General features: G+C 39.5%; 1 protein-coding gene across 1 annotated transcript in view; it reads left to right on the forward strand.

The window, feature by feature from the left end:
* Positions 1–14,919, forward strand: part of kcnh5b (potassium voltage-gated channel, subfamily H (eag-related), member 5b) — a 184,509-nt gene that overhangs the window by 51,193 nt on the left and 118,397 nt on the right. The window contains exons 7-8 of the mRNA XM_042387798.1: positions 8,656–8,813; positions 12,730–13,001. Of these exons, the coding sequence (XP_042243732.1) occupies positions 8,656–8,813; positions 12,730–13,001 (430 nt within the window). The remainder of the gene's footprint in view (positions 1–8,655; positions 8,814–12,729; positions 13,002–14,919) is intronic.

The following is a 14,919-nucleotide window of genomic DNA, read 5'->3' on the forward strand; positions in this document are numbered from 1 at the left end:
TTCATTTTTGCTACTGGGAGAAGGTTCTGCTTTTGGCTTCTGTCAGTGCAAAGTGACCATTGAAAACCCAATTGAAGCATGGCATTCTTTTCTAAAAACTGAGATATTTTAAAACTTTAATTCTCGCAGGATTGAGGGCTGAAAACACACTGAGCTCCCAGTGCTGTCAGGAACATGCAACGGTGCGTCCTCTGCTTTGGAAATAATGAGTGAAAGAGCTAGTGCTGTGAACAGAGCTCCCTGATTTACACGTAATATCCGACTATCCGCGGTCTCACTTTACTACGCTCTGTTTTGATAAACAGGTGCTTATGAGCCATGATTTTACATGCATTGCGCGCTCTTGACTCATGCTCTTTTCATCTGTGTTGCTCTGTCCTGTGGCTACTTAATTTAGAGGCATTTACATATGAGCTAGGAACAGTCCGAGTCCCCGGGGAAGCCTTTGAAGCTGCGGCTGGAGAGACGCAGGCAGGGTTGGGGAGGGTTGCCTGGGTTTGTGGCATCAGAGGGAAGGGAAACTGAAAACCTGCAGCAGGAGTCAGAGCTGAGGCGAAGGTGCAGTCAAGACCTTCTTAGTCCAGTTGAGTCTGAGTCAGGCGCTTCAAGACCAAGATTAAAGAAAGAGTCTTATTCATCACCAAATTAGTAACAGAGAATATTTTTTTAATGATTTAAAAATCACAAGTTGTTTAGGATGAGCACAGATGCAGATCCATCTGTAGAATCTCTGTATGTGTGTATTAAATGTGTGTTATAGTCTTTAAACTTAAAGATAAGTCTGGCGATATTTACAATTTTTTTTTATTTAACAAATCCCATGAAAAGTCCAAACCCAAATATCTTATTCCTCTGTGCCATAGAGCTCCATTGTTGTCCAAAAACTATTGAAAATATGTCAGTGAGCCACATTCCTTCATTACCATGAATTACACTGTAGTTTATTTGGACTCAATCCCACACAGTAGAAATCACTGGGTTAAAATTTTACCCAGTTTGAGTCAATATAGCACCAACACAATACTGGGTTAATTTTACCCAGAAAGCTACTCAAGACAAGGGGTTATTTTGACCCAGTTTTAGTGTAATTTTTTTCAATACAACTGTTGGGTTATTTACCCAAAATTACTATACAGCTTGTTATAATCTGCTCTACTCTTTTTAAATTTACAGTACATGTCACGGTTTGTTTATTGATTGTTAATAACTTGTTTCTTTTTAATCTCCTGCGCACATCATTTTTTACAAGAAACAATACATTTGTGACAGTTTTCAGCTAAATCTTGTTGTATGTAATACATTTTGGGTCAAAATGACAGATTGTTACTGTTAACCTAATGTTGTATTGTTGGTATATTGACTCAAATTGTGTAAAAATTTAGGCTAACCCAGGGATTTTTAGTGTAATTATAGCACCGCAAATGTGAATCTATCAGCTGCTGAAAATAGTCTCAACAAATGCACTGTTTCCTCCTGTTTGTTTGCTAAAAACTACAGTGGACAGCTTTTTAAAAATGAAACTGTATATTTGGGGGGCATTTTTAAAGATTTATGTCTTCAGTAGGAAGCTAAGAGCCATAGACGGGGAAGGGAAGTCATAAAGTACTGAGATGGACTAAGACATCTTTGGTTTTGGTCTATTCATGGTTTCTGTTGGCAAGAAGAAAAATATAGAATAGTTTGACACATTAAGTTGCTGCTGTTGTGACAAAAACTTGGTCTAAAACTTGTGAAGCACTCCCAATGCAGGAATAAAAAGCTTTCTGTAGTTGTGCTAATACAAATATGATAAAAGTTGAATTTAATAATTTCAAATTAAACGTTGACTTACTAGGTTGAAATCTCAGAAAAGCCTGTTAGTGGACCTGTGAGTGAAGATTTTGTCACAAAACCATGTCCCAAGGTCAAGAATCAATTTCCCTGCTCATGATAAGAGATGTTTAAAGTAGACATTGATAATTATTTTGTGTGGGCAGTTTCACAATTGCAGTTCTTAACAACTGGATTTGGTCTTGATTGGTTTCTCTCGGTGATTAACTGCTAAATTACTTCCAATCAGGCCAATTTGCAGCACTTGACCCGATAACCTCACCAGAAAACCTCCAGTCAACAGGTTTACCTCATTTGGATTCCAGAAGCATTGATCATTGCTGTCAGTTTGATGACTTTATTACAGGATTTGGGGACTTTTCAGACCACCAGCAAAGCCAGAATTGCAACTAGTATATTTGTGGGGATCTAATTCTCAGTTAGAGTTCTTTAAGAATTCTGTTCAAACTCTGATATTTAAAACGATGACGAGATAATTGCGGATGGGTCTGTGATCTCCACCAAAAATCTCAGGTACCAAAATATCCCTGTAGGTTTGAAAGATGGCTGCAACAGTTAGTTTAATCTATAGCTGTGGTCTTGCAGTGGTTTACTGCTTTTTAAAAACTTTTTTTACTGAAGAAAATGTGCTTGAAATGCTCGATCAGTCAAATAATAAATTAATCTTTTCCATTAAGAGCTGTTAGAGTGCAGATTTTGTTTTTCTAGACATTGAAAATAGACTTCAATGGAGGTGTTCTACTTTAAAAATCCAGCATGAGGGTGAATAACTTTTTCACACTCCAGATGCAACACAAGGCAAGTTTATTTGTATCGCACCTTTCACCAATGAAGGAATTCAAAGTGCTTTACATAAAACATAAAGAGGTATACAGACAATATGTAAAGAACACAAGACATTATGAAAATACACATTTAAACAGAATTTAGTTAAATAAAGAGTTAAACAAAATAGAAAATAAAAATAAGCTAAAATAGAATAAGGCCGTATTCAGACCAAATCAGACGGTGCAACGAAAATGTTTTGGCTGCTGTGGCGCAGTGAGGGAGTAAAAAGACGTTAGTAGGAGCAAGGGAGGATATTTCTCTTTGTTTGATAATGTTAAAAGTAAAGTTAAACTTTGCTCTCTGCTTCCCGACTCATTTTAAAAAAAGGAAGCCGGTGAATCAGATCAATAAAATTGATATTTTCTGATTGTTTCACAGCAGTCACGTTCTAGAGCACAAATAAACACGCCCACACCCCCCGCACACCTCCGCTCAACCCTGCGGCAATGGGCAGCACCGCCTGATTTGGTCTAAATACGGCCTAAGACTGATAAAACTAATTACAGCACAGCTAGATATAAATAAATAGTCCCAAATAAACACAGAACAGAAGCACATGAATATTAGTCTTCTTGTCTATATCACAGTATAATTATGAAAACATGATCTTGAATTCATTCAGACTTTTTTTTTTCGGTGCAGCGTGAGTTCATGTCTCCATGGGGAGCATGAGAAGAAACCTCAGGCCCAGTACGGGGGAGGAGGGGAGAGGGAATTAAGGTCAAAAGAGGAAGAAAGGTTTCATGAGGACAGTTTGCAGCTGAGTCTGAAAATTTATTTCAGGATGGAGGTGAAGACTGAGCTGAGGTTGAAGAGCTCGGATGAAACTGCAGAGAGCAGCTCGTCTCAGACTCAGCAGTCTTCCTCTTTATTACATAACATCATAGCCTACATCATTAGATAACCCTGTTGGCTTCCATCTACTTTTTTTTCTCCTCTCTGTGTGTCAAAATGAGAGAATTATTTTTTAATGTTGGTAAATATTTAGCTTCAGGTTGTACAGGGTTGGCCCCTGCTGCTCCAAACGCTTGGCTTTGTTAATTGTGTTAAAACAGATTGTACAGAGCCTGTCGACGCCTCAGGGTTCTGGCTGCTGCTCCTGTTGTTGAAAAGACTCACTTTTGTTTATTTTTAAGCCTCTTTTTTAACTGACTGTGTTTGTGTGTGCTGTGTGTGTGTTTTGGGGAAGTTCGTGGAAGAGAATATAAAGACCCAGGGCTCTTGGAGGACATAGGTCAGCTGTATCTGTTGTTGAAAAGCTGTCAGGTAGTACAGTGTGTGCTGTACTGGGTCCACGGCTGCAGGAAACTTCTATTTTTATTTATCAGTATATAAAAAGGTATATGTCTTTGAGTATCTGAGTGTTGCAGCTCACATTTTACTGGTACAGTATGACGTTGAAAGTAGTTAAAGTGAATTTGCTGTCCTAAGTTGTTTTTCAGTAACTTTATCTGTGTTCTTTCTATTTTAAAATCTGCTACATCTCAGTTTTTAACTTTGCCAGTTTTCCTCATCTAAATAGCCCGTTAAAGTTTTTTAAAGTTGTACTAAAGAAAGAATTAAAGGATAATTCTGGTTTATTACTGCCGTGGTCTTACTTTTGTAGCTTTTTGCCATCAGTCTTAGCAGTAATAATAACAACATGTACTCACCAAGTTAATAGATGAGATCTGGGAACATGGTAACAGGTAAAAAAGTCCAAGAAACACAAAGGTTATAAATGAACTTCCAGGTTAGTCAAACTTATTTGGAAGAGAAAACAAACTGTAAAACTATTTCCCAAACTGTTCATCGTAAACATCCATAACACTTAACAGAGCAACATCCTGCTTTAACTTTGACCTGTGCTACTTATTGTAGTGTTGTTGCCGCTCTCACATTTACCTCCAAGCGAAGATAATCTGGCTAAACTGTTGACATGTTTACAACTTGTCTGATCATGTGATGGCGCCTGTTACTTTGGCGAGAACAATGTTCAATCAACTGATCAAATCATTCACGAAAAACTACACAAAAATTAGACCCATGTTGTTATAAACCACAATGATCTTTTGGCGTATTCATCTTTACAAACTAAGACTGTGCAAGAAAGCTCTGTTCAAACCTTTTATAAAAAAGTTCATGTTCAAGTTCAAGTTTCCAAAGATGGCAAATATATCAGGCTGAATTACAGGGAAATTAATATAAAATTTTCAATTCAAATTAATGGTACGGCCAGAAAAATTCTTCTAATTTCACCATTTAACTCAATGCACAAAAAGTGTGATAGGGTTAATTTTTTGTAACAAGTAAATACAGAATAAATACACATATACACACAAAATTTTTTACTTAAATGTCTTAGAGTCTAAGAAAAGCTACTCAAGGGGAAATTTAGAGTAGTTTTAAGTGTTCAACAAGTGGTAGTTTGTACCCCAAATAACAAAAGTGGGTTCCAGGGTTCATGTCTCTTTGTATTGTATGTATGCAAACACGTGTATGCATGTATGAGTTTTATTTCGGGCGTGTACGCTGAGTACATCCCATGCAAACATGTTTCTGCTTTTACATTACATGGACCTTTTGTTTTCAGACGCTGCAGCATTGATGTGTTGTGAGGACAACATGTACAGTAACACTGCAGAAAGGAGTAATGGTGCTATTTATTTACTCTGTGTCATTCATATGCACTGACGTGTAAAAAAAATATGGCATGTCGTTGATGCTCCAGGCTCTTCTGCTTTTAGGAGGGCTTTCTAATGTACTCTTCCTCTATTATGGACTTCCATGACGGTGGCTCAGTATCAACATCGCTATCAGTATCAGTAACAATGTCTGTACTGGATCTAGATTCAGCCTGTTATGGGTGTATTACAGTCATAATATGACTTCATGTGTTAAATTGGTGGAGTGCTCCTTTAAAGAGGAATGTAAAAAGGAAGCTAGAGAGACAAGTTAAAGTCCTGAACACCTTCTCACCTCCACACAGCTGGCCAGCCGTGGTGTTAAGTGGGTGTGAATGTCAGATTGTCTGTTTTGGAAAGTTACAGAAATGGCACTAAACAGCCCCCACCCTCCCCTTATCCGACTTCGGAAAGGTGTGAGGGGAGGTGGTTTCCCAAGGTACTCAACTATCTGATAAAGCATGTCTGACAGAGTATACCGGCCCATTAAATGCTCAATCCGACCCAACACAGTTTGTATCACACAGCTTGCAGTTAAAACTTTAAAAGTTTAGCCAAAAGTCTCAAACTGAGATAACCCTGAGAGCATCATTAGGATTATTTTCAGCTCCCACCAGAACACACAGAAGATATTACACAACTGTCTTCACAGGTTGTTGTAAATTGGTGGAGTGCTCCTTTAAAGAGATATCAGTAAAAATATCGCTCCTTATGAACATCCAGTCAAGTTACTGATCATGTCATTAAGTGACATCACTCACTGCAACATTCAACTCTTGAAAAAGACTAGAAGTCGATAACTAGTTGGTGCCTGCTAAAAGTAGAAAGTTAAATTGCACCTTTGAGTTTTTTATATAATCCAACCGGCACACTTTTAAAGTGGCCGGTAGCAAGTGAATATTTGGTTCTCCTAACATGTCGTGTTCTTGTACCAGACCACTGAGCACTGATCCAGAGTGATGGAACCTCTCAAAGAAATATCAGTTTCACTTCTTGGCCAACTTGGAAACTTAAAATTAGGCCTTCTGTCTAAGAATAATGTGCCAGGTTGGAGTAGCAGGAATGGACCCAAATGCAGAGACATGCATGCAGAGATTGCAGAGTTGATGAAAACCTTTAGTCTGGCGACAGATGAAGACAGAACATTACAAGAACAGAACAAATGAGACAAGCAGAACAAAACAAAATGATCCAACAAAGACTGAACAGAAAACCAGGGCTTAAAAAGTAACTGAACTAACGAGGAGATGAGGTGCAGGAGGGGAGATGGGTGGAGAACTGGGCTGATGAGGCTAACACAGGGCAGGTGTGGGGAAAACAGGGCAGGGCTAATGAGTCCAAATGCAGGGCAGGTGTGGAGGACTACATGAACACACAAAGGAAACACAGAGCAACAGAAACCCAGAAAATACAACACTCCAAATCACAACCCAGCATAACTCAAACCATCCCAGAATTACACACAACACTATAAACTAACTAATAATGCCGTCCTCTAAACCCACTACCCAAGTTGTAAGGAAAACCGTATGACCAGAAGGACTGACAACACAGGAAACTCTAAACAACACAAAAAGTCCATTCAGTATGTGACAAAGAGAGTTTATTGTATAGATGAAGATTCTTTGTAGCTCAAGACTGAAATTGCTATCAGTGTGTTGGTTTTCTGTTCCTAAAGAGACCTTTTCTGTTTTCCCCAGAGCTGCATAACATGGACAAAATGTCATTTTGAAATATTTTTGATTATTATTAAGTGTGGTTTGGAATGAAATAGTGTAGGTTTGTTCCAAAGTGTTCACCAATAATTAAAATTTAAGATAAATAAGACAAATATCCAATGCTGTGTTGAAATACTTACTGACATGACAGTAAAACAAAATGAGCATTACTGTCACACCTTTACTTGCTTACTGTGGTAGTTTCTGTGTAATTCAAGTGTTGATAACATGATTTTAAGAAATGAAGGAAACAATTCATTTGTATGTGAGCTATAATTATTCTCATCTCCTACACAACCCTTTCCAGTGTGCAACTCCAGTTTTAATTGCTGTCTGTCATTACGTGTAAGTCTACTATTAAAATGCAACAAGGTGATATCTGAGTCTCTGGTCAAACAAATTATCTGAATTATAGGGTTTGAGGAACAAGTTTAAGTCTGTATTGTACGTGTAATTTGTTGTGAATTAATTAAAATGGAGATTTTATTAGTTTTACAAGTTCTAATGTATTGTCTGTGAAAGTTAACAGGCAAAACGTCTTCAAGTCTTCAACATCATCAAGTCCATTTGTCCTTGAATTTTATTTCAAATCATCTCCCTAAATTATTATTTTGTCCTTATATAATTACGTATTAAAATATTGTTTGAGGAATGCATTCACCTGCTCACACCAGTGTGAAAGTGTTGACATCTTTAAATTTAAAACGTGTTTAGCCTGTCTTTTGATTAGAATATTTTATTTATTTTATTGTATTTGTGTTTTTAAAATGTTTCATTCCGTGTTAGCTATTTTATTAGTCATTGTCTTTTAATTTTTTTTCATCTAGTTCTTATTTTATTTTATTTTGAATCTATTTTATTGGTTTTATTCCATTTTCATCTTTCATTTCACTTGTGCATTAGTCTCTAATTTTTTTTTTGTTCTGTCTTGTTATCAGCTTGTCATCTGTAAAGCATTTTGAAAAAGGTGTTATACAAATAACGCTGATTAACTGATTGATTTCTACATAATATCATTCAATAAAAATGCTAACTGACATTGACAAGCTTGTCATTAATGGGAAAATATGTTCACACACACATTATTTGTACCACTGACTTCTGTCTCATAACTGTCCAAAGGCCATGTCTCTTCTGTGTACAACTGCAGTTAATACTCAGACAGAGGAAGGTTACATATATAAAAATACAGCTAATAAGCCACAACAGTTTCCTCTATTTTGGACTTTCTGGTTCGCTGTTTCCTCAAAGTTCAGCAAGATTTGAGATGGCTTGTTACTGGTCAATGGTGCAAACTGGTGTGTCAAAGTTCACTGAAGCTGAACTGTGATTTTCATGGATTTACTTCGCCACTGTGAGTGAATCTGCTGATCATATCGATTCCATTGAAATGAAAAGATTTCACTGCTAAATTTAGCTGTTTTAAATGCTGCCATGACTGGATCTTTATACTACAGAAACTAGACTTTTCCTATAATAACAAATTTCTTTCTCTCTATCATTCCCACATCCCCTTTCCCTTCCTCCCCCAATTTAATTTCTTCCCTCTCACCCGGCATCTCCCGCTTCTCCTTCTTTCCATCTCTCTCCTCCATTCCTCCTTCGTCCCCCCTCAGGGCATCAGCAGTCTGTTCAGCTCTCTAAAGGTGGTCCGCCTCCTGCGTCTGGGCCGGGTGGCCAGGAAACTGGACCACTACCTGGAATATGGTGCTGCCGTTCTGGTCCTGCTGGTCTGTGTGTTTGGACTTGTGGCCCACTGGCTCGCCTGCATCTGGTAAATGATTTTCTATATGGGGTTTTGGAGTCAATTTTTCATATTTTCCTCACAGTTTAGAGCCATTCAAAAGCTGCTACCAGCTGCTAGGGATCTACCCATTTTCCTAACTGCTCCTAATTGGTTATGTATGCAAAACATTGCTCCTTCCCTCGCCATCTGTACATTACAAAGCATCTGCTGCTATTCTGTTTACTACAAGCTTTATTCAGTTTGCTCCAAGTCATACAAGTGATATGGTAATTTTAAGACCTACTGTATAGCAAAAACAAGAAGATAATGAAACAGTATCTGCTGCACAAAAACACAAAAATCCCTTTTTAAAACATCACAAACACAACAGCAATACTTTTCAGATAAAGTGCTGCTTAATGTAATTATGTTCTGTTTTTCATACATCTTCTGATGCACATACTTGGATGTACTGATGTACTACCCGAACAAGGTTGATCAAGCCTCGGTCTGTGTCCAAATGGCATTCTGCTGACCCCACTGGTCACCACTTTTCAGCCAGAGCCATCTAGACGCCTTCTCTGCCAATTCCACATCGTTGTTGATGGCTCTTCTCCTGCTTGCTCCTGTAATGCCCAGGGTTCTGTAGGCCTTGCTGAGGGAATGACTTGCAAACCCTGACTGCCCACCTCCACTGGCATGCACCTGGTCCACCACCCGTTCCTGCTGCAGTCCTCCACCAGCTCCTGATACTTTGCCTTCTTCCTCTCTTTGCACCTCCTCCATCCTCTCCTCCCAGGGCACAGTTAACTCCAGTAAGATGAGCTGTCTTGTGGCCTCAGAAACCAAGAAGATGTCTGGTCTCAGTGAGGACTAGTTGATATGTGATGGAATTTTCAGCTGCCTCCTCTGCTCAATTGTCATGACCCAGTCTCGCACTTTGGAAAGACAACAGACAGAGCAGTTCTTGGGTCTTTTCTCCAGCTCTCTCTTGACAAACACGATCATCCTGGCTGTAGTGTGGGCGCATCTGCTGTCGCTGATCCCTTTGTTGATTGCCTCAGCAATGGTCTTGAGGACCTTGAGGTCGTGTCTCCAGCAATAGCGGCCCCCACCCAGTGCCTTGGAGCAGCTGCTCAGGATGTGTTTGAGGGTCCCTGTCTTGGAACGCAGGGGGAATGCGGGTGTTTCTACTTTGTCCCATGGGAACACTTCCGGATGTCCTTCCAAGTGACATTACGCTCCATCACACATTCCTACTTCATCCAGGCACCCTGTTGTTGCATTGCCACTGTTTTACTTGCTCACTCTTCCTCCACTTCCGCCTCTCCTTCCTGCTGGCAGTGTCATATGGGGTCGATGTTGAGCTCCTGAGTCCGGCCCTGCCTTGAGCCACACTCCCAAGACGGGCCTTGTGCTTCACCCAAACTTCTGCATGCTGGCCTGCCTCAGCTGGCTTCCACTTCCTCCTCATCCTCACGGCAATCCCTGCACTGAGCACTTTGGTGTCCCTCAATCTGGTGCACTGCAGGTGTTCTTGTGCCCGTGTCAAGATTAATTCCTCCCTGATAGTGCTGAACGGGAGCCTGACCTTATTGCTGTTCCCATATAGCCGAATGCTGCTCAAGCTGCATGGCACGCCCAGCCATCTGCAGAGATAGCTGGAGGCTCTGTGCACTGCCGGCCAATGGAGCAGCCAGTGAAGTGCTGGCAGTGGGTGTAGGTGACACTAGAAGGCTCTGGGCACTGTGGTTTGCCTCCAGGCCTGGCTACTCCTGCGTCTCACCAGTAGTTGCTTCTGTGTGCTGTGTCATCGCTTCCTTTGTCAAGCACCTTATCCTAGCCTGGTGTATCCTCAAGCCCCTCATGTCCCTGCAGGTCTTGCTGCAGATGCACTGTATTCTCAATGTTGCTAGTCCGTTGTCCTGTGTCGTTAACCTTGGGTCTGTCCACTTTGAGTGCTCATCCAACCCCTGGGAGTAACCGAGAGAGCATAAAAACCAAACAGCATGTAAACCCTCTGGTGTCAGAGGTCTTTTTATGCTGTTTGCTTCACATTCATTAGTAAACAGAATCCCTTAATTCGACACCTTCAAAGTGTCATAAACTTTTCATATTAAGATCGAGGTGATATGTGCATGTAGAACTGCAGGTACTGTCAATAACCTCAGGGGCGAAACCAATTGCATATGAGCCTTGACAAACCAAAGTGAAATCCTAAATGTTGTTTATGCTCCTCAGTCTGCTCTTCATTAATGATTAATGGTTTTAATAAGTGGCCTGTCACATATTATTAAAAGCTAATTGGGTGGAATTTGAGGCATTAAAAGATTTGAGTTTATATTAAAGGATGTTTGTATAAATTATGGGAAAATTAGAAACAAAAACAAGATGTTTTATGGGCTTTACATTCTAGTAGGTGGAATTGGCATTTGTTTACTTCATAAAAAGCTTGTTTTTATCATTAGTAAAGTTTAATTAACTAAACAAGACAATGTTACAACAACAAATGTTGATCAAGAGATTTAAGAGTTAAAAATGCAATTATAGATGTAATGCAATATCAGATCACACAGTCATAATATTCAAAAGCTGAAAAGATAAAAGATAAGGTCTGATAATAAGACAACCTTTTCTTCAGTCTGGGACCAACAATGGAAAATGTTGAGTCATCCTTGAATTATAACTAGAAATGTAGAATAAAGAGCAGTGTCTGGTCAGTAGATATGCTGGCTGGAAACTTTTCTGGTCTACCGCCAACTTCAGCTCTGATTCTGGTTTATCATGCGTGGTAAACAAACTGTTTACATTTACATATATACAGTATGTAACACAACTGAGTACACCCCTGGTCATTATAACTAAAATGTTAAGTAATTACAAATAACAATTACCTTTCCATTTAATACAATTGTATTTGTTTTTAGACAAAACCCAGGAAGAATTAAGCCAATTCATTTGAAAAACAGAATGTTTGACTAGTTAAACTATAATGAAGAGGCCATATTTAAAAACAAACTGCAACAAAAGTCAGCACACCCTTCATTAGTGAGACACTATTCTTTTATTTTTTACTATTTTGTATGCTCGCCTTTATTTTTGATGAGACATTAGATCCTCCAGGATGGTGACTGATACCAGTCTTGCTCAAATCTGTGAGAAGATGTTCTATAAACACAACAATGACATGTCATCACCTTTTGAAGTTGCAAAAAGTTGCTTATTTCCACACCCAGCAGTTACGGAGCAACATTATCATTCATTTGGAGTCGTGTTTCTGTCCACCTGGTGAATGTAAGTCCAATATTCACTCTCTTTTAGTTCTGTTTTTGCTCTCTACCAATTCCCAAGAAAATAATGGGCTCTTTAGCCACTAAATGCTCCACTATGTTCACCAGCTATTCTACAGCTAACTGTATCTGTTGGCTGTTTGGTGCTGAGCTGTACAATACAGTTTTTAGAGCTTTTTCTCTGAAAACAGCTGCCTACCGTGGCCAAAAACAACGCTATGAGAGCGCTGAGAGTGAACCAAAACAGTAAAGTTGCAGCTGGACAGCTAAACAATTAGTTGAAACTCGCTATAAAGCTCCATAATTCCATGGACAATGCTCCGTAGGTTCGTCACTACGAACCACACGCAACACACACTGTCAGCTTACACATTATAATTATACAAATATCAGTTATAGCCACTTTGAGCAGAGAGTCATCATAGAAGTAATTCTCTTACTTGTAACATTCAATATATTCATGATTTCTTGTATTGTACTGGAAGTGGATGTCATGAGAATATGCTCATGACATATTTGTAATATATATTTCTGGAGGATAGTTTGATATTATTTCAAACCCTACTCTAGTTACTGCAAGTATGAAAAGGTTGTACTGTATGTTACTCCAAACTGTCTTTGGGGGTGTCAGCCAAACTATAAAAATACTGAAATTCTGGTTTTGTCTTCAACAGGTACAGCATTGGAGACTACGAGGTCATTGACGAGGCCACCAATACCATCAAAATGGACAGCTGGCTCTACCAATTGGCTATCAGCATCGGATCACCTTACCGCTACAATGCCAGCGGCTCTGGCCAATGGGAGGGGGGCCCCGGCAAGGATTCTCTATATATCACCTCCCTGTATTTCACCATGACCAGCCTGACCACCATCGGCTTTGGCAACATCGCCCCATCCACGGACGGAGAGAAGATCTTCTCTGTGGCCATGATGATGGTGGGATGTAAGTATGAGATTCTTTGCTTGAACTCTGCAGTGGTGGACGCTTTCTGCTGGTTTTGTGGGAGTCATTCTCTATCTGTTGTTGTGGCTTTGGTTCATTTTTGAAAGTGAAAAGGCTCAGTTTCTGTCTGGGAATGCTGTTAGTGATATCTTGATGTTTGAAAAGAAAGGTGATGTGCTCTGTGAAAGTTTCAGTATTTGGTTATTTTTGCTTGTTAGCAGTACAGCCTGTGAATAGTGATTGGCTTGGTTGGCATGTCCAACACTTTGGTGCAGAGAAAGGTAACTACTGCTGAGATTCTTATAAAATGTGGTTGAATATTTAGGATTGATTCCTGATGATTCTGATGGCCTTTTGACCTTTTCTCTTGTGCCAACATCCTGCCTGAATCTCATGAAATGTACAAAGTATATAAAGAGGATGAACCATGGATGTAGGGAAACTGAATACAGTGTTCCAAAGTGGAGCTTTATTCTGTCTTTTAACTGATTTTGATGTTTTTGGGCTTATAGAAGCTACACATTGGAGCCTTCTGTAGCTGAGCTGCTGAAAATAATTGCGTTAAATGGTTCTTTGAGGCTTTTCAATTTTTATCTGACAAAATCTGTAATAATACAAAGACTCATTTTGGAGTGTTTGTGATGCTGCATAAATTTTCTTTATTGCTTTACAGCTGTTTCTTTTGTAAATACTGTGTATGGGAAGTCTTTTTAGAGTGGTCGTCACTTTACCTGCAATTCTGACTGTGGCCCTTGTGTTAAAATCATTGCACAGCTCAAGCCCCCATTCCCCAATGTAGGGATGCCCCCCGAAATCCGGTTTTGAATTGGAGCTAGTTGTATTTTTAAGGTAGATTCTTTTATATTTATTTACATTTTTTCCACAGTAAAAAAGAACCAATAAGAGCACTGATAAGAGTACTACCATCAAAAAAATCCTTTTGCACTTTTGCATTTGAGACTTTCCAGGAGCTTTCCACTGGTGCCACTCATCAGGTCAAGGTGTCAGCTTTACAAACAATCTCAAAATCTCTAATCTAGATACAATCAAGTGGAACAAACATTTTTAAAACCCTACTACTTGTAAGACTCTAAAGCTCAAATGATACTTCATGCATCCACATAGTGAAGAGGGTCTTTGTGACGCAAATTTCATCATCTGACCACACCTGCAAGGGTCTGACATCCACGTGCAACCCCAAATTACATTATTATTACATGCAAACAACTACACATGTTGTTGCTGGTGTCCTTCCCCGGCTATTGATGCTGTTATTGTGATAGTTATGATTGTTGTTATTCTGTCCTCCCTCTCCCTCTCCCCTCTTTCTTTCTCTCTCTCAACCCAACCGGTCAAAGCAGATGGCCGCCCACCAAGAGCCCGGTCCTGCTTGAGGTTTCTATCCGTTAAAGGGGAGTTTTTCATTACCGCTGTCGCCAAGTGCTTGCCCATGGGGGATTTGTTGGGTCTCTGTAAATTAAAGAGTATGGTCTAGACCTGCTCTATGTGAAAAGTGCCCTGAGATGACTTTTGTTGTGATTTGGCGCTATATAAATAAAAATTGATTGATTGATTGACATGTTTGGAACACGCCCACGTACCCAGACACTCAATGTAGTGTAAACAAAACTACATGTATCCACATCAGCTATCGCCATTCATTTTGGAGTACATCAGGGCGTTTTGGAATTGAAAAATCACTGTCAACAGTATGTTGTTTTGTTCCCTGTTATACTTGTATTGTAGGGTGAACACTCTAGGCTGCTTGCATGGCCTTTATCTAGAAGACTTGCCCCAACTGCAATTTACCTCGTTTTTTATGCCATTCCTAATTGCAGTTTATGCAATCCATCACCATCACACACCTACCATCTACTACCAGCACCTACACAATTTATTAGTTTCACTTGGAAATCCA

Source organism: Thunnus maccoyii, chromosome 16 (genome assembly GCF_910596095.1).
Source record: "Thunnus maccoyii chromosome 16, fThuMac1.1, whole genome shotgun sequence".
Classification (NCBI taxonomy): domain Eukaryota; kingdom Metazoa; phylum Chordata; class Actinopteri; order Scombriformes; family Scombridae; genus Thunnus; species Thunnus maccoyii.